At 35.0% G+C, this 27,703-nt stretch overlaps 1 protein-coding gene across 10 annotated transcripts in view; it reads left to right on the forward strand.

Annotated features, from left to right (window-relative positions):
- The window catches only part of CTNND2 (catenin delta 2), a 1,175,163-nt gene that overhangs the window by 195,819 nt on the left and 951,641 nt on the right, over positions 1–27,703 (forward strand). For all 10 annotated transcript variants that reach the window (XM_001364153.4, XM_016431422.2, XM_016431423.2 and 7 more), the window contains exon 2: positions 3,936–4,069. In XM_001364153.4, coding sequence (XP_001364190.2) covers positions 3,936–4,069 — 134 coding nt within the window. The remainder of the gene's footprint in view (positions 1–3,935; positions 4,070–27,703) is intronic.

Consider the following 27,703-nt stretch of genomic DNA (forward strand, 5'->3'; position numbering starts at 1 on the left):
TCAACCATTCTAAATACTATACCATATATTTTTAAATGATATTAATGCTTATCTTGAAGTAGTAATAACCAAATTAAAAGTTAATTTAACTCTGCTTCAGTGATGTTTTGTGATGATTGCACTTTTTTAAAAAAAGAGAAAATAGGGAAATTCAATTCATATTATTTTAGCATACTAGTGTTAGAAGAAAAACCATTTAGAATTAAAGTCAACCCCAACTTAACAATTTTCTAGTTTCATCTAAAGTATGTTTCAAAGGATATTTTAGTCTGTATTCAGTCTGGACACTTGTATTTACTATTTGAATTACAAGGGTATTATACTGAATTAAGAAGGATAATAATTTTATAAGCGTAGATGACTATCATTTTTTGGCTTTCTTATATTTTTGCATACAATTCTCCAAGGCTATGAATCTTTAACTCATAACTCTCTTGTTAATATTACTCCCCTAATTCTGACACAACTTAGATATTTGCATTGATTTGTTTTACTCTAATCTTATTTCTCATTATGGGTATCATAAGTAATTTATTCTAAAATTGAGCCCAATTACCACCAGGATACTATTTTCAGTTGTAAAATGGGACTGTCATATTTCTCATCATAGATTTCAGACAATATAATGATCTCTGTAATGAAGCCCATCTAATTTTATCTAGCTGTAAAATATTGACTAATTACTATTAATTATTTGTTGTTATAGTTGCTATTTAAGTCATGTAGCATGGCATAAATCTCATAACTTATATTGAGTTAAAAATAAAATTGACAGTAGCAGGCATCATTAAAAACAGATGGACCAGACTGGAGATTAGAGAGATTACACCAAGAAATAAGAAAGACTCAGCAGGGAAAGTGATTAGTAAAGGTCCCTGACACTAGCAGTAAGAGAAAGTCAGACAGGTATATTGAAAGTTATACCTTTTATGAACAGTAAAGTCTGTAATAAGGCATCAGGATGATGTTTAAGTATAGTTTTCATGGTTAAAGCCAACTGTTGAAAAAGTATGGCAAGAGGTTGACATGTCTAGACAGGAATGTCCAACAGTGAACAACTGTAGCAACAGTATGGTGACAAAAATCTCACAAAAGGCAATAGTTTGAAGTTGAGCCAAATCAACCCTTGAAAGGTATACTAATAAGAAATGAGGATCCAGGCTTAGGGATTCAAATTCAGAAATGACTCAAGTTGCCCTGAGATGTTGTAGAAGCAAGGGAGGTCCCTATTTCAAAATAACCATAGTGTCAGACCAAGAACCAAGACAAATACTGTCCAGTTCCCAGTCCCAGTAGGTGTTTTCCTTCACATCTCACTTCAACTATTGCAATAGCTTGCTAGTTTATGCTTCAAGCCTCTTCTTTATTGAATTTCTCATATACAATTATTTCAAAGAAATCTTCCTAAAGTACAGTGTTCCAACATGTTACCTTCTTACTCAATTAACTCCTTATTACCTCTAAGATGAAATTAGAGCTCTGTTATTTAGTTTTTCAGTTCCTCAGTATGAATCCAATTTACCTTTCAGATCATTTAAAAAGTTTTACAAAAACTTAAAAAAAACTACCTCTACTCTATAATCTAGTCAGATTGACTTTTTTTTAAATCCTTACCTTCTGTCTTGGAAGCAGTACTGTGTATTTTAAGACTGAAGAGCAGCAAGGGCCAAGCAATGGGGGTTACGTAAATTGCCCAGGATCACACAGCTAGGAAGTGTCTAAAGGCAGATTTCAACCCAGGACTGCCCATCTCTGGGCCTGGCTTTAGACTGACCTTTTTGCTTCCTAACACAGGACATTTCAACTCCAGTGTTTTATAATAATTCTCTTCTATTCCTAGAATGAGCTTCAATATTGCCCTTAACTCTGTTGAACCCCCTGTTTTCTTCAAAGTCATCTTCAAGCATCATCTCATAAATGAAGTCTTTCCTTATTATCTTAGCTTTTTTTGCCTTTGTCCCCATACATCTACTATTTATTTTGTATCAGCTTATTACTATTTATCTTCCATAGTTGAATGCAATCTTGAGGATGGGACTGCTTTATTTTTAGCTTTGTTTTTATCCCTTATGCATAGCCCAGAGGAGGAATTGAATAAAGTGTGTGTTAATAAATTAAATAAGATGCCTTCATTTGCAAGAGCCCTTTCAAAAAGAAAAAGTAGTAATCTCTTAGTCCTATAGCCTGTCTTTACCATGGATTGTTGAGTTGTTATACATATGTTTATCTATAGACACATATACACATACACACATATATGTGATTGAGATTGAGTGGTAATCCTAGAGATCATTTAGTCCAAAGTCATGTTGGTTTAGAGAAAGTATGTTTTTTCATTTGAGGCACAGAATGTTTAATCTGTTGCCTTGCTCATAGTCATAAAGTTGTTAAGCAGGGGAGCTGGAATTTGAATCTAGGTTTTCTGATTCCAAATCTAGTGGAGTTCTACAACATCACACAGATGCCTGGAAATATCAGTAACTGGTATTTCCATTACCTATTCTATTTTGGTGTAGCTTCTCACATTTTGTCCTATTTTTGACTCAGCCAGTATTTTGTTTTTAGTTCTTGCCTGCTCACTAGTCTTTGGTGTTCTTGGCTAACTTCAGAGTTACTAACTTCTGTTATTTTTTAATTGTCTATTTTTTCTCTTGCTTTCAAATTTATTTTTTTCAATGAGCAAAAATCTATTTTCTCTCCCTTCCATCCCCCTCCTCCATTGAAAAGATAAAAAAAAAACTTTGTAACGAATGTTCATGGCCAAACAAAACAAATATCTGCCTTATTAACATCCAAAAAACATATATATCTCAGTCTAGTTCCTGAATTCCTCTTTGACAAGAAGAAGACAGCATTATTCATTATGATCATCTGGAGTAATTTTTGGTCATTTTATTTGGGTTTTTTGCATCTAACCAAATCACTATTATGTTCAACTATCATTGTTCATTTTCTTTTGGGCTCTAAAATAAAATACAAATTCTTTAGCATGACATAAGGCCGACATGATTGACATAAAGGTACCACATCTTTTATATACTACAGTCTGGAGGGGAGATCAATTTGAAAGCTCCTACATTTTATAGAAGCTTCTCTCACTAGAATCACAGACACAGTTCTCCAAAGTAAATTATCAAATACTTTGCTACTCAGTGATTTCTATATAAAGGGGAAGATGGGTTTTAATGTCTAGAAGTTCACTGAAAATACAGAACAAGTATAAGGAATGAGAGAGGCTAACAACTTTTAGATTACAGAGAAGACTCGTGCCTATATCTCATGCATATTTTATTAAAGAAAAAACTCAAAATTTTCCATTCCTAGCACATTCTGAATCAAATCACAGAATGAAATTGATCATATTGAAACAGAGAGCAAGAGAATAATTACCAATAATTACCAACTCTTTAATCATCTCTCTGAGTAAAGTCAATGGAAATATAATTTTTCCAGGTAAAGATCAACTAACAAATTGGTTAGGCCTTCATATAGAATAGGATTATTGTTATTCTCTAGTTATTTTTCCCTTTACAATTGTAAATCACTTTATGTATGCAATATATAATTTTTACTTCTTAACATTTCTACTTGCTTTTCTCCCTTTTTTCCTTGACTTTTTCCTTTTTTCCCCATTTGTGCTGCATCTTTTGCTTTGCCATTCACTTCCTACTTGCTCTCTCCACTAATGCACACTAACTCAGAAGCATAACCAAATAGTAAATATATTGCATGAAATCTGTGAACAGGCTTAATGAAAGGGAATTTATTCTGTACCTTTGCTCAGTCCTGTTTGTTTTCCCTGACAGTTCTACAACGTTCTTTCTTTCAAAGGACAACAATGAAATACTATTGTTAAAATGATACTCTTCTCAAAATAATTGGCCTTTTTCCCATGAGCAATCATGATCACTAATGAAATTTTTATTTTTATTTAGGAGCTATGCCTGTACCAGACCAGCCTTCATCTTCAGAAAAGACTAGTTCCCTTAGCCCTGTGTTGAATACATCCAATGGGGATGGATCTGAAACTGAGACAACCTCTGCCATTCTTGCATCAGTTAAAGAACAGGTAAAATAATTGTTTGTATTATTTATATTAATAGGGTCATATTATCATAGGTAAAATAATGATTAAGTGGTGATGCTATATATAAAAATTATTTAGCCATACTTAAGTATTTGCTATTGTTTATTGTTTCTTTGGGTTCACTTCCATTTATTTTACTGGTTATCAGACAGGCCGAAGGATTAAGGTGATGTCGTATTATATCAATATGATAGGAAGAGAGTGATATAATTGCAAAAACCTCAAGCTGGCAAAAACGCTAGAGTGCTTACTGTGTTATCTCTAGAATCTAGAATAAATCCATTCAAACTTCAGGTCTTAATTCCTTCGCTATTCAATGAGTTGTTGGAAATAGCTCAGACTTTGGAGCTTTATATTTTTTAAAAATTGTCTATGTAGCTTTTCTTTTTATGATTGATAATATGTACCAGGTCGAGATAGGTCATGTTGGATGATTGGATGATTTTATAAGACATAAGTATGAGTGTCTACTGGAGACAAAAATACAATGATAAATGAAATTAGGTGAAAAGCTCAATTGTTATTTACTCTGTGTTTCTTAATTATCATATATATGATCCTGTTAGGAATCTGTATGCTCTTGCAGTAGATAGACTTCTATTGTATTGTTTATAATTGGCTGGTTCACAATTCTAATGGATTACACAATTTCAATGAAGATAATCTTTACTTTCTTGTCTAAGATGGTTCTCATACAATTGAAAAAATAACTTCCTGTATTAACTGCTGACAGCCAATCCTACCATATCACTTTTACTTATGAGTAGAATACAATTGCTTACTGTTTTAGGCCTCTCCCAGTTCTGTAATTATAAGCCAGCTAGTGGTGACAAGTTGTTTTCTCATATTTCTCACTCAACCAGTTAGATAAATTTCAGGTGTCCACTCCTTATCCTAACAGGAAACATGACTGGCTTTGCTCCTTTAATCAGTTTTCTAGAGGAAAATACAAGAATTCTTCTCGAAAAAGCAGGTAGTTTTACCAGGATAAGAATATAGACCTCTCTTTTTGGCTAAGCACATGTGCCCTGCTAATGTTGGATCAGGACTACCCTCATATGTGAACTTATGGGAACATATGGGAACTTAAATAATCTATAGTTTTAAATTTATTTAATATCATTCACAAATGGCATATCTTCCTGGATTTGCAAAATTTCCAAATGGCTTGAGTTTAAATATTCAAGCATTATTAGACATTTTCCAATTTGTTAATGGAAGTATTTATGCAACATACGCTTTCTTTATTAAACAGGATACAAGTGATTTTACTATCAGCCCATACCTGTAAGTCTTTCACTCCTCATTTTTATCTTCTAGCTTTATTTCTATTGTCCTTTAAATCTCAGCTAAAGTCATACTTCTGCAAGAAACCTTTTCCATTCCTTGTTCATCATAGCTCCTTGCCTCTGAGACTTCTTCCAACTTATTCTATATCACCTTTATCTATATCATGTCTATCTTCTTTATATCTATCTATAAATTATTGGCACAGTTTCCATTTTGTTTATACCATGAGACTACAAGCTCCTTAAGATCTGAGACTATTTTTTTTTGCTGTAGTTTTTTTAAACCTCTTTGTGTATCTAATGTTTAGCATAAAACCTGACACATGCTAATTGAGTGACTTAATTTTTGCTGATAATTCCATTATCATTAATTCAATCATGTTTAAGAAATATTCATGAAGCCTTCTCTGTCCATGGCATAAGGCAAGGATGGTAACCCTTTTATAGACCACATGCCATGCCCCACCCCACCAGATTGTGTACTGTGGCCCACCCCAGAGAAGATCAATTGCATACCCCCTTCCTTCCCCATCACCTTACCTCAGACAGGGGAGGGAGAATAAAAGGGGGGTGGTCTGAGCACTCAGCTGGGCTCCTGGGCAGAGGGGTGGGGAGTGTTACAAGGGAATCACTTTAAAAGACTGATATATATTAATTTAAGGTCGCCAAGGAATCAGCTATGTAATTCCTAAATGAAAAACTCAAGTCAGCCGTCAGCCTTTTTTGGAGTTTAATTACAATAGGAGCAAGAAAGGAATTAGAGATATATATATAGAGAGAGAAAGGGGAGAGAAGGGAATAGGGCTTAAATACCCCTTCTGTTTAGGCTGGGCCAAAAGGCCCAAGCCCTTAGATAGCTGGGGCAAAGAAAAGAGATCAGTCCCTTTCACTCACGTGTCCAAAATGGAGAAACAGTCTCAGAGGCCCCCACCTTCAGCTTCCTTCAGAGCAAGCTTCCTCAGAGCCCAGGAACCACACCACTCCAAAACTCCACTCTCCCTCCCGAGTCTCCAGACCCTCCTATCTTTAAGGACACCATCCAAGTTGCCTCCCCTCAGTCCTCACATCTACCAATCACTCTTTATCAATTTCCCTGTCAATGGAGGCTCTCGCTTAACCCAGGACCGCCCAGAGGTTTCTGGCTTTTGCACATGTCTGTTGAAGGTCATATTTTTCAAATGATTAAATCTTTACTCTTTTGTTACAGCCCTTTCTAAATCCTGTTAACTTGAGTATGGTAGAGATTGGAATAATTAAATTTTGATCTAGGCTGCAGCCCTTACTCAATCCTATTAGGACTGAATAGGGTGGAGATTTATTCCAAGTATCTCCATTGTATCAATTCTAAAATCAATCAAGACTCAAAGAAATTCCTGTTCTATGCTTAAGCCTAGGTCAAAGTCCTTTCCATTGTTCAGCAAAAGGTTTTCTGTCCTAAAGTAATCTTAAGAAGGGAAGAGAAGGAACCTCCCATGCCAATGGAGTTCCCATTCCAATAGACTATCAGTAAGAAATTTTCCAAGTATGAAATATCCCAATGGTGAAATTTTCAACAATTATAAGTCTAAGGAAATTTGAGGTTTACAATCCCCCCTGATGATCATTGGGAGACTAGTCTCCCCATTGATCATTTAACATAATCATTTTGTAGTTCTAAATTCACTTCTAACTAAAGATATACACAATATTCAATGTTCTAGGAGAAATTAGAATAGTGAGAGAGGAAATAGAAAAGAAAAGAAAGCAAAACCAATGTTTGCTAGGCGCATTGACAGAAAGCCAAATTAGGGGCAGTCCCTTTTGGCATAAATGTTACAATAAATGTTCAATCAAAAGTTCAGTCCAATCAATCACATCCAAAGTTCATTCTTGATCTTCTTGATGAAGTGTAGGTTTTCGGCATCTTTCTGCAACAGTTCATTCTCTGGATATAAAAGTTTCAAGCTTCTTTCTTGAAGATCTTTTCTCAAACAAAATCAAAGTCTTTGAATTTTTTATAACAGTAAAATCTTAAACAAAAGTCTTGGATTTTTATAAAAATACAATCTCAAACAAAAAAAATTCAAAAATTCTTAGATTTTAAATTAAAATACAATCCCCCCTGAAGTAAGTATTTAAAAAAAAATATCAAGTTTAGCTCAGAATGCAATGTTCAGTTATGGGGGTGTATGTGTCAATTATCAAAAGAATAGAAAAATAATCAAAAACATAAGAAAAATTCAAAATAGACCTTGTATAGGTCCAGTTTAAAGTAATTTCTATCCCACAAGTATGTAGGACAGAATGCAGTAATATTTCACTTAGCCATTTGTAGCCAAGACTACAGGAAGTTGCCATAATATAAGAAGGAAAGAATTAGAATTCTATTTTGATGGGGAAATGTCATTCCCTTGTCTGATTTTTTTCCTTCAGAGATATAGGGAGCCAGCATGATAGTCAAGCTTTGTACTTGTTTGAGTACTTCAAAAAGAGTGTAGATACAAGGAAGTCCTACGACTTAAACATAAGTTAAGCGTCGCAACCTTGAGTCTCACTTTAATATTTCTAGTGTGCTCTATTGGCACTATTCAGGTTTAGTCTGTGCTCCTTGTTTTTATCCCTTTTCCTGGAATCAGACACAAACATTAATCACAGTCCTATAATATTTTATCAATAAATGGCAGGTTCCCATAGTTTAAAGCTTTTAGGCATATATTGATATTATAGCAAGAGTATATATATTAACTTGTATTACTGCAGGGAAAAAAATATTAATATTAATTATGTGTACCTTCAGTACAAAAATGAAAAAAAATCAAATATTCTGATAAAAAAAATAAAAGAAAAGAAATAAGAAAAAAAATCAGTAATTCAATATATTCTTGAAAGAAAAACAGCATCCATTTGTCTATGGATTATTATCTCCAATTCTTATGATAAGATAGAGTCACAATTTATATGATAGGATAGAGTCAATCAGTCTCAGCAGAAGATGCTTTCTTCACATGTGAGCAGTGAATCCAAGAGTCTCTTTCTCCAATCTTTATAGATGTTGGAGTAGTTAATAATATTTGGAATGGTCCTTCCCATGAAGGTTCAGTTGCTCCAGTTCGCTTGAAATTCTTGATATAAACTTTATCTCCTGGGTTCAGGTCATGCAGAGAAAAGTCTAATGGTCCAGCTTGTACTGCAGCTCCAGATTCATGAAGTTCACGTAGTTTGTGCTGTAACTCCTGTATATAGGAAGCAATAGTAATATCTCCCCCTAATAGCGATGTATAAGCCGGGGAGAAAGGCTTAGCCTGTATAGGCGGATGTCCAAAAAGCATCTCAAATGGTGAAATATGTAAGTCTCCTCTAGGTCTGCTTCTAAGATAAAATAGGGCCAGAGGGAGAATTTCAGGCCATTTTAAATGGGTCTCAGTGCATAATTTGCCAATCATAGTCTTAAGTTCTTTATTCATCCTCTCCACTTGGCCTGAGCTCTGGGGGTGATATGGAACATGGAATCTTGGAGTTATCCCCAAGCAAGAATATATTTGATTTAAGACAGAATCGGTAAAATGACTCCCTCTATCGGAGTCAATACGTGCTGGTAGGCCAAAACGAGGAATAATTTCTTTTAAAAGTATCTTTGCAACAAAATCTGCTGTGGCTCGGGTCGTAGGAAATGCTTCCGGCCATCTGGTTAGTTGATCTACAATTACTAGACAAAATTTATAACGTCCAGCCTTTGGCATTGTTATGAAATCTATCTGTAGGTGTTCAAAAGGTGTGTAAGCCAGAGGACGTCCCCCAAAGGCTTTTCCACGATATGCATGTTGGTTATATGCCTGGCAAATAGGACAGGCTGAACATACTTTAGAGGCTACAGTAGTTATACCAGGGGCTATCCATACTCTCTTGACAGAGTCCACGATGCCCTGGGTGCCAAAATGACCATTTTTATGAATAGATTGGCAAATTTGGTTATAGAAACTTCTAGGGAGCAGGGGTTTTCCTTCAGGTGACACCCATACTCCATTAATTTGTTTTGCTTTAAATTTTTGTTTCCATTTTTCCACTTCCTTTTCATTATAGGAGAGTGATAAATTTAAATTATCAGTGGTTGTTAATGTTAAAATTAATCCAGGTCCTTCTATGGCTGCTAGTTTTGCAGCGGCATCTGCTCGGTCATTTCCTCTAGAGACAGGGTCAGAGCCACCTGTATGGGCAGAGCAATGAACTACAGCTAGGGCTTTAGGCAGTTTGAGAGCAGAAAGAACTTCATTAATAATTTCTGCATTAGCTATGGATTTTCCAGCTGAGGTTAAAAATCCTCTTTGGAGCCATAGCATCCCGACTGAATGACAAATGCCGAAAGCATATCTAGAATCTGTATAAATTGTTGCCTTTTTATCCTTGGCAATTATACAAGCTTGTTTTAGAGCTATGAGTTCTGCTCCTTGAGCGCTAATGTTAGAAGGTAGTGAAGCTGACCATTCAGTGGCAAATTCTGAGACTACGGCAGCTCCAGTGTAACGTATGCCATCCCTCATAAAAGAGGAACCATCGGTAAATAAAATCAGATCTGCATTGTCTAAGGGAGTGTCCAAGAGATTATCTCGAGGCTTTTCTGCCATGGACACTAATGTTTCACAGTTATGTAGTGGTTCTCCTGAAGTAGGTAAATCTGGAAGCAAGGTGGCAGGGTTAAGAGTTGAACAGCGTTTCAAGGTAATATTTTCACTATTTAATAAGGTTATTTCATACCTTGTAATTCTCTGATCCGAGAATGCCTGTGTTCTATGTTTTACCAATAATGCTTCAATCTCATGTGGGCACATTATTGTTAATGGACATCCCAATACTAAATCAACGGTTTTTGTTACTAGTAAGGCTGTAGCAGCTACTCCTCTAAGGCATGGTGGTGCTCCTGCTGCTACTGGGTCTAGTTGGGCAGAATAATAAGCAATTGGGCGCTGAGAAGGTCCCAAAGTCTGAGTTAACACACCAGAGGCTACTCCTCTTCGCTCATGCACATATAAAGTAAATGGCTTGTTGTAATCTGGGATGCCTAGAGCAGGGGCAGACATGATAGCCTTTTTCAGATCTGTTAGAGCTGACAAGTGTTCAGGCTCTAATTTGAGGGGTTCAGGAACTGAATCCTTTGTTAATGCTATAAGGGGTTTAGTGATTTCTCCATAGCAAGGAATCCATTGTCTACAAAACCCTGTTGCTCCTAAAATTGCTCTCAGCTGTTTCTTAGTGGTAGGAGCACTCAATTTTTGAATGTTCTCAATTCGTTTTGGAGAAATATAACGAGCACCCGCAGTCAAGATGAATCCCAAATATTCTACTTTTTGGAGACACCATTGAACTTTATCCTTAGAGATTTTATGTCCTCTTTTGTGCAATTCCAAAAGAAGGTGTTTGCTATCTTCTTGACATGTTTCTGCATCTGTTGAAGCCAAGAGTAGATCATCTACATATTTGATTAATTTGCTATTTTTAAATGTTATATTGTCTGTGTCTTGGCTCAAAATTTGCTCAAATAAGCTCGGACTTTCGACATAACCCTGTGGCAGCCGACACCAGGTATATTGTGAGCCCTTCCAGGTGAAAGCAAAAATATGCCTGGAGTTTTCATGTATTGGTATGGAAAAGAAAGCTGAACACAAGTCTACTACTGTAAAGTATGTAGCTGTGCTAGGAATAGATGAAATAATAGTATGTATGTTAGAAACTACGGAGTGTCTCTTTATAACATGATTATTCACTGCCCTTAGATCCTGTACGAATCTATAGATGTGTTTGCCATTGGGTCCTTTTTTTGGTTTTTTAATTGGCAGGATGGGCGTGTTGTATTCAGATTTGCAAGGGATTATTATTCCCTGTTCTATTAATGAGTTAATAACTGGTGTAATACCCTCAATTGCCTCCTTTGAGAGGGGATACTGAGGGATAGAAGGAGGTGGGCTAGATTTAGTTTTTATCTGCACAGGAACAGCAGATTTAAGTAAGCCTACATCAGAAGAAGATGTGGCCCAAAGAGACTCTGGTATATCTTTAGGTATTTCAAAAATGGAAGGTTCTTTTGCCTCCTGGTTTTCCGAGAGAAGTACAGGGAGTAAATTTAAAGATTCCTCTGGTACTTCTAATGATAATGAGCCATCTGGGGAGCAGGTTATTGTGGCTCTGAGTTTGCATAGAAGGTCCCTCCCCAGCAAATTTAAAGGGGAGTCAGGCATCAAAAGGAAGGAGTGTTGTACCTCTAGGGGTCCTACAGACACCATTCTAGGAGGAAGTCTTTTAACTCTTTGGGTTATTCCTGATACTCCCATTACATTCTCTGAGCCAATAGAATAACATTGTAAATCAGGTGTTCTCTTTAATACAGACCAGGAAGCTCCGGTGTCTAATAGACAATCATAATAAGTGTTACCCACTTTTAAGGTAACATGGGGTTCATTAGTATGGGGAGGGCAGTGGATAGGGACAACGGGTAGTAGGACATCAGGGTCTGGGAAATCAAAGGTTGTATCCTCTGATTCCTGTGCCCCAGCCCCCCCCGGGCACCATCATTGTGTTTGGGATATTCCTTGGGCACCCCCCTGAAGGGCACCTCTCTGAGGGTCATTAGTACCTCGAGTAATTTTTGGACGAGCGCCATTTCTCATATATTGTTGAGTATTATCATTAAAATTTTCTTCAATTTGAGCATTGTCATTAAATTCCCAATTCCTATTTCTATAATTCTGGTTTCTAAAGTTCTTATTTCTATATTCATTATAGTTATTTCCATAGTCATTATTATAATTTCTAGAATTCTGGTTTCTATAACCATTATCATAATTTCTATAGTTATTATTTCTAAAACCATTATTAAACTGTGTATTCCTTCCAAACATCTTAAGAAAGGTTCTACATTCCATCATTTTGTGGCCCTTCTTCTCACAGAAGTGGCAAGTAATGGATTGATAATTGGATTTCTGGAGAGGGGCAATTGTCGTTGGTTCATTATCATGCCCACTTTCTAATTTAGTTATCCTATCTATTACACATCTCATTTTTTTCTTCATTTCCTCCATGTCATCATTATTCTCTTTCTCCTTTTCTTCGTTTCCCTTAAAAACATATATAGCTGTTTTTCGCAATTCTTCAAGGTCCATATCTGACCATCTTGGGCATTGTGTTTTAAAATAATTTTTAATTACTTTGCAAGAATTATTTACAAAGATTCTTCTAACTTGTCTTAAACTATTCTCTTTATTTAAGTCCCAATCTAAGTATCTGTCCCCAAACTCGATAATTCTGTCCATAAATCTGGAGGGTGTTTCGTTTTCCTTTTGCTTAATTTTTTCCAGTTCCATCCACTTATCTGTACTGTCCGCACATTCCTTCATGGCCGTGAGGATGGCCTCTCTACAACGGTATAGTTGTAGATAGTCCTCAGGATTATTATAGTCCCATTCGGGATCCTGAGATGGCCAATGTGCTGCATTACGCCCCCGGGTTTTGTTGACATGAGCAATTATTTTATTTTTTTCACGTTCACTTAAAAAAGCCTGTAGTAAGCTCTCAACGTCCTTGTAAGACGGATTATATTGAAAAAATATGTCTCCCATCTTTTTTGTTACTAGAAAAGGATCTTGTTCATATGTGGGGATATTTCGTGTAAATTCATTTATTTCTTGGGGAGTAAACGGTATCCTATGTCTTAAAGTCACCACATCCCCATTTCGTCCTATTTCAGGTACTTCTCTTAGAGGAAACAGGCCTCTAGTTGAATTTTGCACCTGTGGGTCAGTTTGACAAGGACAGGTTTCTCTAGGAGGACAAGATCTCCCTTGCATTGGAATTTGGTTTTCTGTAGGAGAAGGAACATGAGAAGCTGGGATTGCAGGGGAAGGGTTTTGGGGATTAAATTCAGACAAGATTTGCACTGCACGAGAGAAGCAGTCTGTTAACTGGGCTATAGGGAAGGTGTTTTCCATCTCTATTTCAGGGAAGGAAATTTCCTCATTCAAAGGTTCAGAAACAGGTCTGTTTCTGGTAGAGTGGGTGTTTGCCCATTGATCCTGTAAGAAACATTTTAGATCTTCTAATTGGGCTTGCATTTTTTCCTCAATTTTTCCTATTTTATCTTCCATATCTCCCATTTTATCCTCAATATTTCCTATTTTATTCTCAATATTTCCTATTTTATCCTCAAGTTTTTCTATTTTATTCTCAATATTTCCTATTTTATCCTCAATTTTTTCTATTGTATCCTCAATTTTTTCTATTGTATCCTCAATTTTTTCTATTTTATCCTCAATATTTTCTATTTTATCCTCAATATTTTCTATTTTATCCTCATTTTTTTCTATTTTATCCTCAACATTTTCTATTTTATCCTCAATATTTTCTATTTTATCCTCATTTTGTTTTATTTTATCCTCATTTTGTTTTATTTTATCCTCATTTTGTTTTATTTTATCCTCATTTTGTTTTATTTTATCCTCAATATTTTTTATTTTTTCATCTCTAAATATAGTATTGAGGAGTACAAAAATGACAGTACCTATTAATATAAAAATTTGGAGGTATCCTTCATTCCTCAATGCCCCTACTTCTTCAGCTGCCATATAATTGTCAAAGAATGTAGTACTCATTTTTATATGTATATTTTGTAATTTCACAAAACACGTGGGGAGCAGGGCAAAGCAACAAACTTTCCACAGGGTTTTTTTTTTTTTTAATCCAGGAAGTTGTTCCTTAAGGGAAAGGATATTTAGAAACAGTTCTTCCAGCCAGGACTTTAGAGTCCTGTTGCTGAGATTTAAAAACAGCTGTTTTCTGTCTATCAGAGTCACACAGCTGGGAAGTATCTGAGGTCCGATTTGAACCCAGGACCTTCTGCCTCTAGGGCTGGCTCTCAATCCGCTGAGCTACCCAGCTGTCCCTTAAGATTACAGGGAAGAAAAAGAAAAAAACTGCTGATTCCAATTTAACTTAAGGAGAAAAGAGAAAAAGTTTTTTATACTCACGTGTTCTAGCAGCTGTGTCTTTAAGCCAAGTTTTTTTTTTTTTTTTAAAAAAAGGACTAAGTGGTGAAACAGTATAGTAAAAAGGCAAGGAAAAAGTTTTATTGAGAGGATTCTTTAGGTCCCTTCGTGGTCGCCACAATGTTACAAGGGAATCACTTTAAAAGACTGATATATATTAATTTAAGGTCGCCAAGGAATCAGCTATGTAATTCCTAAATGAAAAACTCAAGTCAGCCGTCAGCCTTTTTTGGAGTTTAATTACAATAGGAGCAAGAAAGGAATTAGAGATATATATATAGAGAGAGAAAGGGGAGAGAAGGGAATAGGGCTTAAATACCCCTTCTGTTTAGGCTGGGCCAAAAGGCCCAAGCCCTTAGATAGCTGGGGCAAAGAAAAGAGATCAGTCCCTTTCACTCACGTGTCCAAAATGGAGAAACAGTCTCAGAGGCCCCCACCTTCAGCTTCCTTCAGAGCAAGCTTCCTCAGAGCCCAGGAACCACACCACTCCAAAACTCCACTCTCCCTCCCGAGTCTCCAGACCCTCCTATCTTTAAGGACACCATCCAAGTTGCCTCCCCTCAGTCCTCACATCTACCAATCACTCTTTATCAATTTCCCTGTCAATGGAGGCTCTCGCTTAACCCAGGACCGCCCAGAGGTTTCTGGCTTTTGCACATGTCTGTTGAAGGTCATATTTTTCAAATGATTAAATCTTTACTCTTTTGTTACAGCCCTTTCTAAATCCTGTTAACTTGAGTATGGTAGAGATTGGAATAATTAAATTTTGATCTAGGCTGCAGCCCTTACTCAATCCTATTAGGACTGAATAGGGTGGAGATTTATTCCAAGTATCTCCATTGTATCAATTCTAAAATCAATCAAGACTCAAAGAAATTCCTGTTCTATGCTTAAGCCTAGGTCAAAGTCCTTTCCATTGTTCAGCAAAAGGTTTTCTGTCCTAAAGTAATCTTAAGAAGGGAAGAGAAGGAACCTCCCATGCCAATGGAGTTCCCATTCCAATAGACTATCAGTAAGAAATTTTCCAAGTATGAAATATCCCAATGGTGAAATTTTCAACAATTATAAGTCTAAGGAAATTTGAGGTTTACAGGAGGCACAGAGGAGAGGGAGGGAGGGAACAACTCCACCCAAGTCCCTCTGCCTTTCTAATAATTAACTCTAGCAAGCAATGGTGCTTGTGCCCACAGAGGGATCTTTATGTACCATCTTTGACACATGTGTTTAGTTTCACTATCATGGGTATAAAGTAGATAGGTATAGGATAAAATTACTTTCTAGGAGTTTCCAGAGTATGCTTCATGTCCGCATGTGATTAATAGAAGACAATTTAACAATGGAGAAACCACTAAGAATCAGAAGTGTAAGAGGATTTTTGGTACTTCTTTAAATGTTTCTTTGTCATAGACCCAGATGAGAGATGGATGAAAACTAATGATCCTTTTTGGGAATGATATTTTTACATAGTTGAAGGAAATGCTTAATTTTAGTTAGATATAAGTGAAAATAAAGAGATATTCTTTCCCCTCCAAGCTCATGAACCTAATAATATCCATCCAAAAAATTCCCAAGTTAAGAACACCAGGTTTAGGAACTACCAAAGCAGGTGGGGATGGGTTTGCTTATCTAATTGATGATTCTTCTACCTACTCCTAAAGACCAAGTTTCTTAAGTATGAAGACAATTTCAGATAGAATACCCAATTAGTTCATCTGGAGAGAAGGGGATCATTCTTCTCCTTGGATTAAGTACTTCAGCTTTTAGAGACCAAGTGCTCATTCTACTTAGAAGCCATTGTTACTTAGCTTCCTTGCTGTGACTATATCAAAAATGGTTCAGGTTACTAGAAGTCTGACCCTTAAGTCTGACCCCTAAAACATTATATGTTTCAAATTGTCTTGCTAGTAAATAATAGTTATTCACAATATTTCTAATTTGGGAACAATAAATATCATTCATTGTATTCATAGTCATTTATTTCTCTAGAAAATATTTGACTCTTACTCTGTAGAAGATAGTATGCTAGATATTAAGGATGACACTAAGATAAATACGATGATCATTCTCATTAAGGTCTTTATAATATAAATGTACATTTTTTTCTGTGAATATACATTGGTTTTATACTAGTTCATTCTTTTGCTTTCTACCTGATTAATTTTTATAGAAGAATTCCATTATCAAATAAATGTTTTTGGTCTTTGTTTTTTGGTTGTCCAGAAAGATTTCATTTTTTTAAATCCCTTACTTCCTATCTTAGAATCAATACTCTGTATTGGTTCCAAGGTAGAAGAGCCATAAGGGCTAGACAATGGGAGTTAAGTGACTTGCCCAAGGTAAACGGCTAAAAGGGTTTTTAGGCCAGACTTGAACATAGGACTTCCCATCTCTAGGCCTGGATATCAATCCACTGAGCCACCCAGCTGCCCTGGTCTAGGCTGATTTCAAAGCTACAGGGAACCTCTAGTAAGGAATCTCCTTCTAATAATGCATATTGGAAAGAATTGCATTATTTATATTTATAAAGAACATACAGAATTCAGTGGTTAGGTAGAAACAATGACAATATCTAGAATATATAAATATATATCCCAGATACTATACTAAATGCATTACAAATATAATTTTATCCTCACAACCACCTTCCAGGTTGATGCTATTATTATAAATACCAATGGAAACAGTTGTCAACTGATTTCCCCCATGTCATACAGCTAGTATACATCATTGGTGGGATATTTAAACTAAGCCTTCCTGACTCTAAGGCCAGCTTTCTTTCTGTAACATTCATGTGTCTACAGTTAGACTGTATGATCCTTGAGAGTAGGAACATTTTTTTCTTTTGACATTTTAATTCCAGTATTTAATTAGCAGAGTAATTTATACAGAAACAATGATTTTCTTTACATTGAAATAAATTGGATTGGATTAGAGTGGATTGAATCACATTCCAGATGTTATGATGAATTGCTCAATATTAATCTTCTTTTTTGAGCCTTTCTCTTTGGGTCTTTCATTCTGCTGAGATATTTTAAAAGTGGTTCCAAATCATGACCACATTATGTTTACAGGTTGATCCGTTTTATATGAAGAGGAAATTTGTTGTAGAAAGCCATCTGAAGTCAGACAATACAAGTTTGAATCACGCCTACTATTTAGCACCTATTTTACTGTTTTAGAAATATTTATGCAATAGCAAGCACTGTTCTGAGTCTCAGTTTCCTTATTTTAATGTGACTGAATTAGACATGAAGATGGTTAAGTTCTCTTGAAGTTTTTAAAAACTGTGATTCTTTGAATGGCATAGGAAATAAAATATACATTTCTTGAATATTGTCCAGATAAGGAAATTTTGTATTTACATATGAATGGAACATTTTCTTTAACATAACTTTAATTTCTGTGTGGTAAATCCTTCTCAATAGAAAAATGTCTGCATGTTATTATGTTTATTGTTATTGATCACAAACCAATATTTCCTAGGCAGGTTGTGAAGTAACCCTTAGAACAAAGCAAATAGGGTCAATGTGACAGGATCTTTTCATAATGAAGCCATTATCTTCTAGATCATAAGAATAATAACTTACCTTTCTAAATGTTCATAAAATATCATTATAATAATGCTTTCTAAAAATTTTCCATGAATTGAAATTATACTGACCAGTCTATATTTCTTAGGCTCCTCCTTCTTCCTTTTGAAAATCAAGTGGTCTGTGGGGGCAGCTGAGTAGCTTAGTGGATTGAGAGTCAGGCAAAGAGACAGGATGTCCTAGGTTCAAATCTGGCCTCAGACCCTTCCTAACAGTGTGACACTGGGCAAGTCACGTTACCCCCAGTCATTAGCCCTTACTATTCTTCTGCCTTGGGACTAATAAATAATACTGATTCTAAGGCAGAAGGTAAAGGTTTAAAGAAAATTAGGACCTTTCTTTGTATCTGATTTTTAATAGGAATACCTCCCATTCTCTATGATTTTCAGAGATTGCATATAATGAGCAAATCAGCAATCATATCTGCTAGTTCTTTCACTTTATTGATATTGCATTTATACAGACCTGGTGAACTGAACTCATCATGAGCATTCTTTTATTATCTCACCCCTGGTCTTAGTTTTCAATTTTCTACTAAATTGTCTTTTCTTCACCTAGTGTCCTGTGCTTCATTTAAATCCAGAGACCATTCCCAAGAGTAGGAAAAAAGGAGTAAATAAGAGTTGAATAGCTAAAAATCTTCTTTACCACCTATTGTCAATCCATCTTCTTCAATCAATAAAGACTAATCTTAAGAAGAAAAAAGAACTGTACACAATATTTATAGTCATGTTCTTTGTGGTGGCAAAAATTTGGAAAATGAGAGGATGCCCTCTGATTGGGGAATGGCTGAACAAATTGTGGTATATGTTGGTGATGGAATACTATTGTGTTCAAAGGAATAATGAACTGGAGGAATTCCATGTGAACTGGAAGGACCTCCAGGAATTGATGCAGAGTGAAAGGAGCAGAACCAGGAGAACATTATACACAGAGACAGATACACTGTGGTACAATCGAATGTAATGGACTTCTCTACAAGTAGCAAAGCAATAATCCAGGACAATTCCAAGGGACTTATGAGAAAAAACACTATTCACATCCAGAGAAAGAACTGTGGAAGTAGAAACATAGAAGAAAAACAACTGTTTCATCACATGGGTTAATGGGGATATGATTGGAGATGTAGACTTTAAAGGTCACCCTAATTCAAATATTAATAATATAGGTCTTTATCAATGAAACATGTAAAGCCCAGTGGAATTCCTCATTGGCTGGGGGAAGGGGAAGAGAGGAGGAAAAGAACATGCATCATGTAAACATGGAAAAATATTCTAAATTAATTAGTTAAATAAAATTTTTCAATTAATAAAAAGAATCAATACAAATATCAATTCCAAGGCAGAAGAGGGGCAGACTAATAGGGATTAGACCCTTGCCAATGAGTAGTAGAGACTGGTTCTGCCTTTCTTTGTATTTTCAACATTTACCATAGTTCCTAGTACATAGCAGAAAATAACTGAATGCTCTTTTGACTTGTTGACTAGAATAATAAAGCAAAGGACTAGCAGAGCATGGGTTAGTATTCAAATCTTTAGCTGGTTAAATACTCTTCAGGAATAGAAGGAGAAGCCATAGTTAGGTATACTTCTTCCTTTATAATATATATTTCTTTTATATTTATTTATTTAGAATATTTTTCCATGGTTACATGATGCATGTTCTTTCCCTCCCCTCTTCCCTCCCCCCCAGATGACAAGCAATCACACTGGGTTTTACATGTATCATTGTTCAAAACCTTTTTCAAGATTATTAATATTTGCAGTAGTGATCATTTAAAGTCAACATCCCCAGTCATATCCTCACTGAACAACATGCTCAAAAATTTGCTTTTGTTCTACATTTGTACTCCCACAGTTATTTCTCTGCACATAGATAGTGTTCTTTTGTAATGAGGGACTGTCCTAGAAGGATGTTAGATGTTACAACCCACCTAGGAATTCCTTATGGCCAATTAAGCACCAAACCCTTGGTTTATGGAAACAAAGTTTATTTTAATAAAAGGAATAAGGGAATCTGGTAGATATAAGCCTAAAATGCTTTAAACTACCTCTACCCAGTTCCCAAGTCCCCAGTAAAAGTAGACCCTTATTTTTCTTCTCTTGGCCTTGCCTACTGCTCCCTGTCCTGCCTAAAACCCTTTCCCAAAGGTATCTGACTGATCCTAATCTTCCCACCAGTACTCAGTGGCTAGGTTTGGCTGCTGTACTAAGTAACCAAAGATATAGATGGAAAGCTTTGGATTTCTTTAGCCAAAAGGAATTCTTCCAGCTTGGACCACTGGCAGATGATCTTTAGGCTCAAGGGAATTGGTTTTCTCCAAATAAATCATCTACCTGGATGCCAAAGATTTCTCCATGAAATCCTGACTTTCCAGGGAGAATCCCTTAGAGCAAAAACTCTCCTTTAGCTTGAAATTGTAGTCAGAAAGACAAAACCCAATTCCAGCTCAGATCAAATCCAAGAAGGAAGTTCAGTTATTTTCAGTTCTAGACTCCCAGAATTCCTTTCTTACCCAGAATCCTTTCCCAGAGCTTATCTCAGAATTCCCTTCTTTTAACTAACCCTAGAAAAACAGACCATACCTAACTTATATTCTACACTTTCTAATATGTTCCTCTGGATTGTCCTGGATACTAGCATTGCAGCTAGTAGAGAAGTCTATTATATTCTATTGTGCCACAGTGTATCAGTCTCTGTGTACAACATCTTTCTGGTTCTGCTCCTTTCACTCTGCAACAATTCCTGGAGGTTATTCCAGTTAATGGAATATGGAATTCCTCCAGTTCATTATAGCTTTTAGCACGATAGTATTCCATTATCCTCAAATACCACATATGAGCCATTTCCCAATCAAAGGACACCCCCTCGTTTTCCAATTTTTTGCTATTACAAAGAGCGTGGCTTTAAATATTTTTGCACAATTCTTTTTCCTTATTATCTCTTTGGGGTTCAAACCCATCAGTGCTATGGCTGGATCAAAGGGCAGACAGTCTTTTAGTGCCTTTTGGGCATAGTTCAATATTCCCCTCCAGAATGGTTGAATCAATTCACAACTCCACTAGCAGTGTATTAGTGTCCCAATTTTGCCACAACCCCTGAAACATTATTTTCCATTACTGTGATATTATCCAATCTGCTAGGTGTGAGGTGGCACCTCAGTTGTTTTGATTTGCATTTCTCGAATTATGAGAGCTTTAGAACACTTTTTTTCATTTGGTTGTTAATAGTTTTGATTTCTTTACCTGAAAACTGCCTACTCATGTCCCTTGACCATATTTATCAATTGGGGAATTTTATATCTATTTTTAACTGAAAAGGTACAGCAGAGATTTAAATCAAATCTGTCAATTTGGAACTAACTGTATTTGAATGTCATATTTTTGTCTCTTTATGGGGAGCTTGGAATCTGGCTTTAACTCTACAGGACAGTCCCTGTGAAACATTCTGATTAAATATGACAGAAGGGAGGGGCAACTGTGGTGAAGGGAAAGAAAAGATTTAAAGAAATGTCTGGACACTTACAAATTCAGCAGATAAGTAGGTGTGGAATGTCTATGCTAATGAGTGATGAAAAATCAAGTGAAATATATTCTTAAAGAATCCACTTCATTCAATCCTCTGGATCAGCAAAGATTGTTAGAGTCTGTTAACTTGTTTTATTTTAATAATATTTTAATGTAAATTACTCCCTTTGTAATGTTATGTACCTTATTTATACATTTAAAATAATTATCTTGAAAGAGGGTCAATAGGTTTGACCAGACTGTTAAAGAGATTCTAGACCCATAAAATAGTTAAAAAACCATATCTAGATAAGCCCTTCACCTTCCTTTGTTAGCAATAATGCAAAGACATGAGAGACTCCATTCCAAAGGGAGAAGTTACCCATTTATAGACCAGAGAGTACCAATCTCTTCATTTGAGGGTGATAGTCTTCAAATTGACCTTATTCCCATTCCACTTCCCTCCACATTCATGTGCATGATTTCTATGGTAGCTCTTCAAATTCACCTCTGTCAGTTCCTACCTCTGAATCCTTAAGTTGGACACAACTTCAATTTTCTCATGTCGAAAATGAAGATAGCCTCTAAGTCCCCTCCCATTATTAATCTATGACCTCTAAGAGATTCCACTCTGGTGTTGCAGCACCTAGATAATGATGCCATGTTGCCTTTTATTTGATTAGGATTCTAGAGAGTAGCACAAAATCCTATATACAATTTTTAAACCCAAAATTTTTCCCCACTGAAACACTATGAGAAGAATATTAACATAAACTCATATGCAATTTATTATTGGATAATCAAAGGAAGGATGGACATTTAATGCTACTTTCCTGTGATTCATTTCTGATTGGATGCAGCAAAAGTTTAATGCTCTATCGCATATTTCCTAACTAATTGATTAAATGATATATGTACCACTTCAGAATTTTCCACCTTCATTTATTTCTCTTCTTTCCCTTCAATTGCAAAGATTAACTTATCCCTACCTCTATTTTTAAAAGCAATATCTCACCTGATCTGACTTACAGGTATCGCTTCATTTATATTCAAAGCTATCTTTGGAATTTTCCCTTTTTCTGTCTTGTTACCTTCCCTTTCCCATCCTATAATTGTGTGTAGACTGACTGTATTTTCTTTTCATAGTAGATCCAAAAATGAATCCTCAATTTTTTTAAGCATGGCTATGATAAATGACAATGGGAAGAACTCATATTTTGGTTTTTATAAAATAAAATATTTTATGTGTGAATTCTATACAAAATGTGTTTTTGATTCATTCAGTGAAAAGATCAGTAGGTTCAGAGACAGAAGATTTGGATTTAGACCGTCCTTGGGTTATTTACTACTGCCTGTATAAATGTAGACAAATACCCTCTGGGCCTAATTTTCCTGCTCTGTAAAAAAAATGTTTTGGACAAAATGATCATTTAAGCCTCAGCTCAAAAACAATTAACCTATGAATGTTTTAAACAACATAAACATTTTCCCCTCAAATTATTTTTCCTTTCCCATCCATTAGCATATATAATTGTGTAAACTTTAAGGGTCTATATGAATGTTATCATTCTCATTGCTATGAGTCAATTGGTAAAAATCTTTTTTATTTTTAATGATTGAGAAAAATAATCTTTTAAAGGCCTATTATTAACATGAAATCTGACATAAATGATATAATATATGTTTTATCATAGCAGTTTTCCTACAGTCACAGAGAATGTCCAGATGATGGTCAAACTGCAAGTTTGCAACTGCAAAGTAGTTCTTCAGAGTTAGTCTATCAGTCTATCTAGATCTAGATTTCATCTAAGTATTTTGGACAGATACTAAAGGTGGATGACAGTCTCCTATTAGCTATTATATTTCTGTGATATTTCTTGTTTTATAGCATGATCAGAAGAATGCAATTGTGGGGGGGGGTTTGTTTCAGAGAGAAATTTAAGGTTCATAAAAGCACCAAACATTTTCCTAAAGGCAATTCAGCCCATCTGTTATTATGTTAATTCAGGGGGTCCTAGTCCAGATATAGTATCTTTTAAAAATATTATTGTTCTAATAGCCCAAAATTATAAAATGTGCAGCATAGCTAAATTCTAGAGTGTGTGGCTCAAACTAAAATGAAAAAGTGTTCAAGAAATATTTAGCAAAATAAATACAAATATAATGAAACATGATGTTAATATATAGTTTTTAAGTTAATATGCAACTAAGAGGTCCTTATATTTGGTTTAGAGACCCCCATTTCTTATTTGACGTTGACTTCACTGATCTAAACGATTTATCAAAAGAGATAAGTTTCAGGTCAACCAAAGGAAATTATGTGGCATATAGAAGCTACAGAAAGACTGGGGTATATTAGCAAAGAAGTTTTCATAAAGAACTATAAAGGATTTTCATCATAGAAATGTGATAGTAGAAAAAATCAAGCAGTCATGGAGTAAGAATGTGAGATTAGTGATGGAAGACCTATGTGCTATATTCATGTCTATGGAATATTAAGACATCCAGAGGAATAGGCCCCAGTGTGTATATATATATATATATATATATATATATATATATATATATATACTGGACTGACCAACTGTGTTGGATTTGCTAATATTCTTGAACAAGTATCTTCCCCTCACTTTAAAAGTTGGGAATGGGTGACACTATTAGAGAGAGTCTATGCAACAGTAAGACTATAAATCCATTGAAATAATCCTCATTATACTTGAAGTGATATTTCTTATGTGCTTTCTTTTTCTTGAAATAATAAAAACCTCAATTTCTAAAATTATCAATCTATTATTTAGTTTTATTCTCTTTTATTCACTTTGATGCTCTCCGAGGCAATTATTTATTGCTTTCTTGAGAGAGTGGTATGCAAATTAACTGAGACAGAGTAAAATAAATAAATTTGTTGACTTGTACAATAAACTTACATCTTTACAACTTTGAAAACATTTAATGAGTAAAATGGCCTCTTTTGCTGAAATAGCTTTCTTTTTACATGTTTTGATATTGCATTTATAAGATTTTGACAGTTTATTTAATTCTTTATCATGAAACCATACTTTTATCACAATGGGTATTAAATCTACCTTTGATGAACAGTTCATTTTTTCCAAATATAGCTGTGATTATATCCCACAGGTTTTCAATGTAATCTAAGACATTTGAGTTCCCAGGATTTTGGTGTATATTTATCTTCATTGCTGGAAAAATGTCTTAACCTTTCATGAGATGTGACATGCATGGTACAAGTTTTTGTGAGAGTATTCTATCACCATTTGGGAAATCCTATAACACCAAAGCAATTATGTTTCTTGAAATATCAAAATATATAGAAGAATTAATTATTCTCTAAATAGAGATAGAAGACTTTCAGGCCTATAAGAAGTAGCGCACCTAAAATACTATTGGGTGACTATTTTTCAGTATCATGAATGTTCTTCACTGAATGTTCTGGATATAAGCTCACCATGATTTCTGGTATATGATTTTGGTATACCTTGAATAAAAATGTGATTTTCATTTTTTAAATTTATTTTTAGAACCCTTAACCTTCTGTTTTAGAATCAGTACTTAGTGTCATTGTTAAGGCAAAAGAGCAGTACGGGCTAGGCAATTGGGGTTAAATAATTTGCCCAGAGTCACACAAGTAGGAAGTGTCCTAGGTTGGATTTCAACCCATGTCCTCCTGACTCCAGGCCTGGCATTCTATCTGATGTACTTCCTTGTTTCCTGTTATTTTCATTTTAAAATGCTACTTCTTTTTAATAGCTAATCCTATAGTTTGCTTATTATTTTGACTATGATGAGCATTTTTTCCTGCATAGATATGGAGTAAAGCTGTTATGTTTGTTTAAAGGCCTTCTTGGTATTATTCCAACTTCAATAACTGGAGGGGAATCAAAGCTGCCAGGTCCCTGTGAAGGTTTTTGCTTGCTTTCTGATGGTTAATTAAGCAGTTTTCCTGCAAAAATTTGTCATCTTGGCTGTTGTTTTTTATTTTCTACCACATTTTCCTTCATTCTTCTGTATGACTGGTTCAATTTCATTGTAGCTTGAGATGATCTGCTTTTCCCCTTCTGCAATATTTCTATAAGTCAATGAAGTGAGATCTTTAAAAGCTACTACTTTTGTGGTATCAATGAATTTGAAACTGAGGACATGTTCACTAATTAGGAAAGGACTGAAAACTTTATGGTTTATAAATGTGATGAAATATTATTATACTGAATGTATGAGAGGATGAAGGGGATGGTTTCATAATAATCTCTTTATCAACTGCAGCAAAGTGAAATGAACAGAACCAGGAGAACAATCTATATAATAATAGTAGTATTGTAAGGATGATCAACTGTGACAGATTTAGTATCTCTGATGAACACAATGATTTACCACAATACCAAAGAACTCAGAATGAAAACTGTTATCTACCTCTACATAGAAAATTGAAGGGACGTCTCAGTGCTGAATGAAACTTATTTTTCCTCTTTTTTCTTGCCTTCTGCCCCCACCCCAAAAAATCAGGCCTAATGTTGAGATTTGTTTTGCAAGACTTCATATAGACAGCAGATTTGTATTTCTGGCCTTTCTACATTGGGAGGGAAAGAATTTAGAATTAAACTAAATTGGATTTTAAAATAAATGCTATTTATTTTGCCCTCTAATATCATATAATATCCATTATTTTAAAACAACAAAATAAAAACCCAGTGAAACATAGCAATGGGATGTGTGCAGCATAAGTCCAGCATTAATTGAACAGAAATAAGTAAAGTTGGCAAAGGCAGCTCAATCTTGTTTCATCTAATCAAAGATAAATGTGTGGAGTTCACCTCAAAGAAGTTAAAATACATACATGAGAACATTACTGTCCAAAAATGTGACCAAAGTCAAAAGCATTATTCTCCCAAGTAATTCACACACCATTGTACAAGAAACCTTGAAAAATATCTTGCATGCCTGGAGAAAACAGCAAGTGGACCAAAGCAAAATAAAATTGTAGTAGTCACATAATTTCTCATTTTTAACATGATAATATGATAATGATAATGAGGTAGTAGAGTTCAAAATTCAGACAAATCAATCCAAGTGGAAAAATTAATACTTTCTCATCAATACCTCAGTATTTTCCTCTCATACATTATAAAATAGACACAAACACCTTGCCACAAGCCCTGTGATTGTAAGGACTGGATCTTATCTTTTTGAAAATAGTACTTTCCACTTAGGGTAGGGATGAGGATACTACTTGTGATCTCATTTTTAAAGGGAACTCCTCAATGAGGAAAGTCCCTTACTACAAATTATAGTCTTACTAATTTATCTGAGAAACTAAAAGGATAAGTCACTTGCCTAGGATGATACACATTCTATGTGTATGTGAGGTCTGACTTTCCAGTTCTTTCTGATTTAAGATGTCTTTTAGCTACACTAGACCAGGAGATATTTTTTTGAAAGTTTTATTTAATTAATTAATTTAGAATATTTTTCCATGGTTACAAGATTCATGTTCTTTCCTTTCCCTCCTCCCTGAGCAGGAGGTATTTTTGAGAAAGGTTTATACTGTACTGAAATCAGAGCTAGGAAAACAAGCTTCGAAATTTTATACCAAATCTTTGAAAGTTTGCTAAGCCCAGATCACTACTACTTATGCCTGTGTAGATGATTTTTATAACTTTGTACTTTTCTAAGTACACTTTTTTCATTCTTATCAGAGCTTTCTACAAATTTAAATGTATAAATGTTTCATTTTTCTTTTTGATTTTATGAACTTGGAAGTGTTTTATTTATATTAATATTTCCAATATTTAATCATTTCTGAAAATGTCCCTAGTTCCATCATGATGTTCAAGGTGCTCTTAATTCTTCTTTTGAATACACAAGAAACAGTATGTTGAGGATGATTTCAGGACGGTGATGTGTAGGGACAGAAGGTTAACTTTTTCTCACCCAGTGGGTAACTGGAATGATTTTAGCCTTCTCTACAGGATACAAGTAAACATGTTTAGAGGAAAAATACCCTCCTAGATCATTTTGTACAGGGATTCCTGTTGAGTAATTACAAGTTTTCTAGAGCCATATCCCCAGTTAATTTGAAGCTTCAATTTGTAGTTTTCTTTTGAGCAAAAGTAATTACACATACACTGGTGCATGCATATACACACATGCAAATATGCTACCAACTTTGAAATATTTGTTTAAAGTATATATATATATATATATATAT

The sequence above is a fragment of the Monodelphis domestica genome, chromosome 3, assembly GCF_027887165.1.
Source record: "Monodelphis domestica isolate mMonDom1 chromosome 3, mMonDom1.pri, whole genome shotgun sequence".
Lineage (NCBI taxonomy): Eukaryota > Metazoa > Chordata > Mammalia > Didelphimorphia > Didelphidae > Monodelphis > Monodelphis domestica.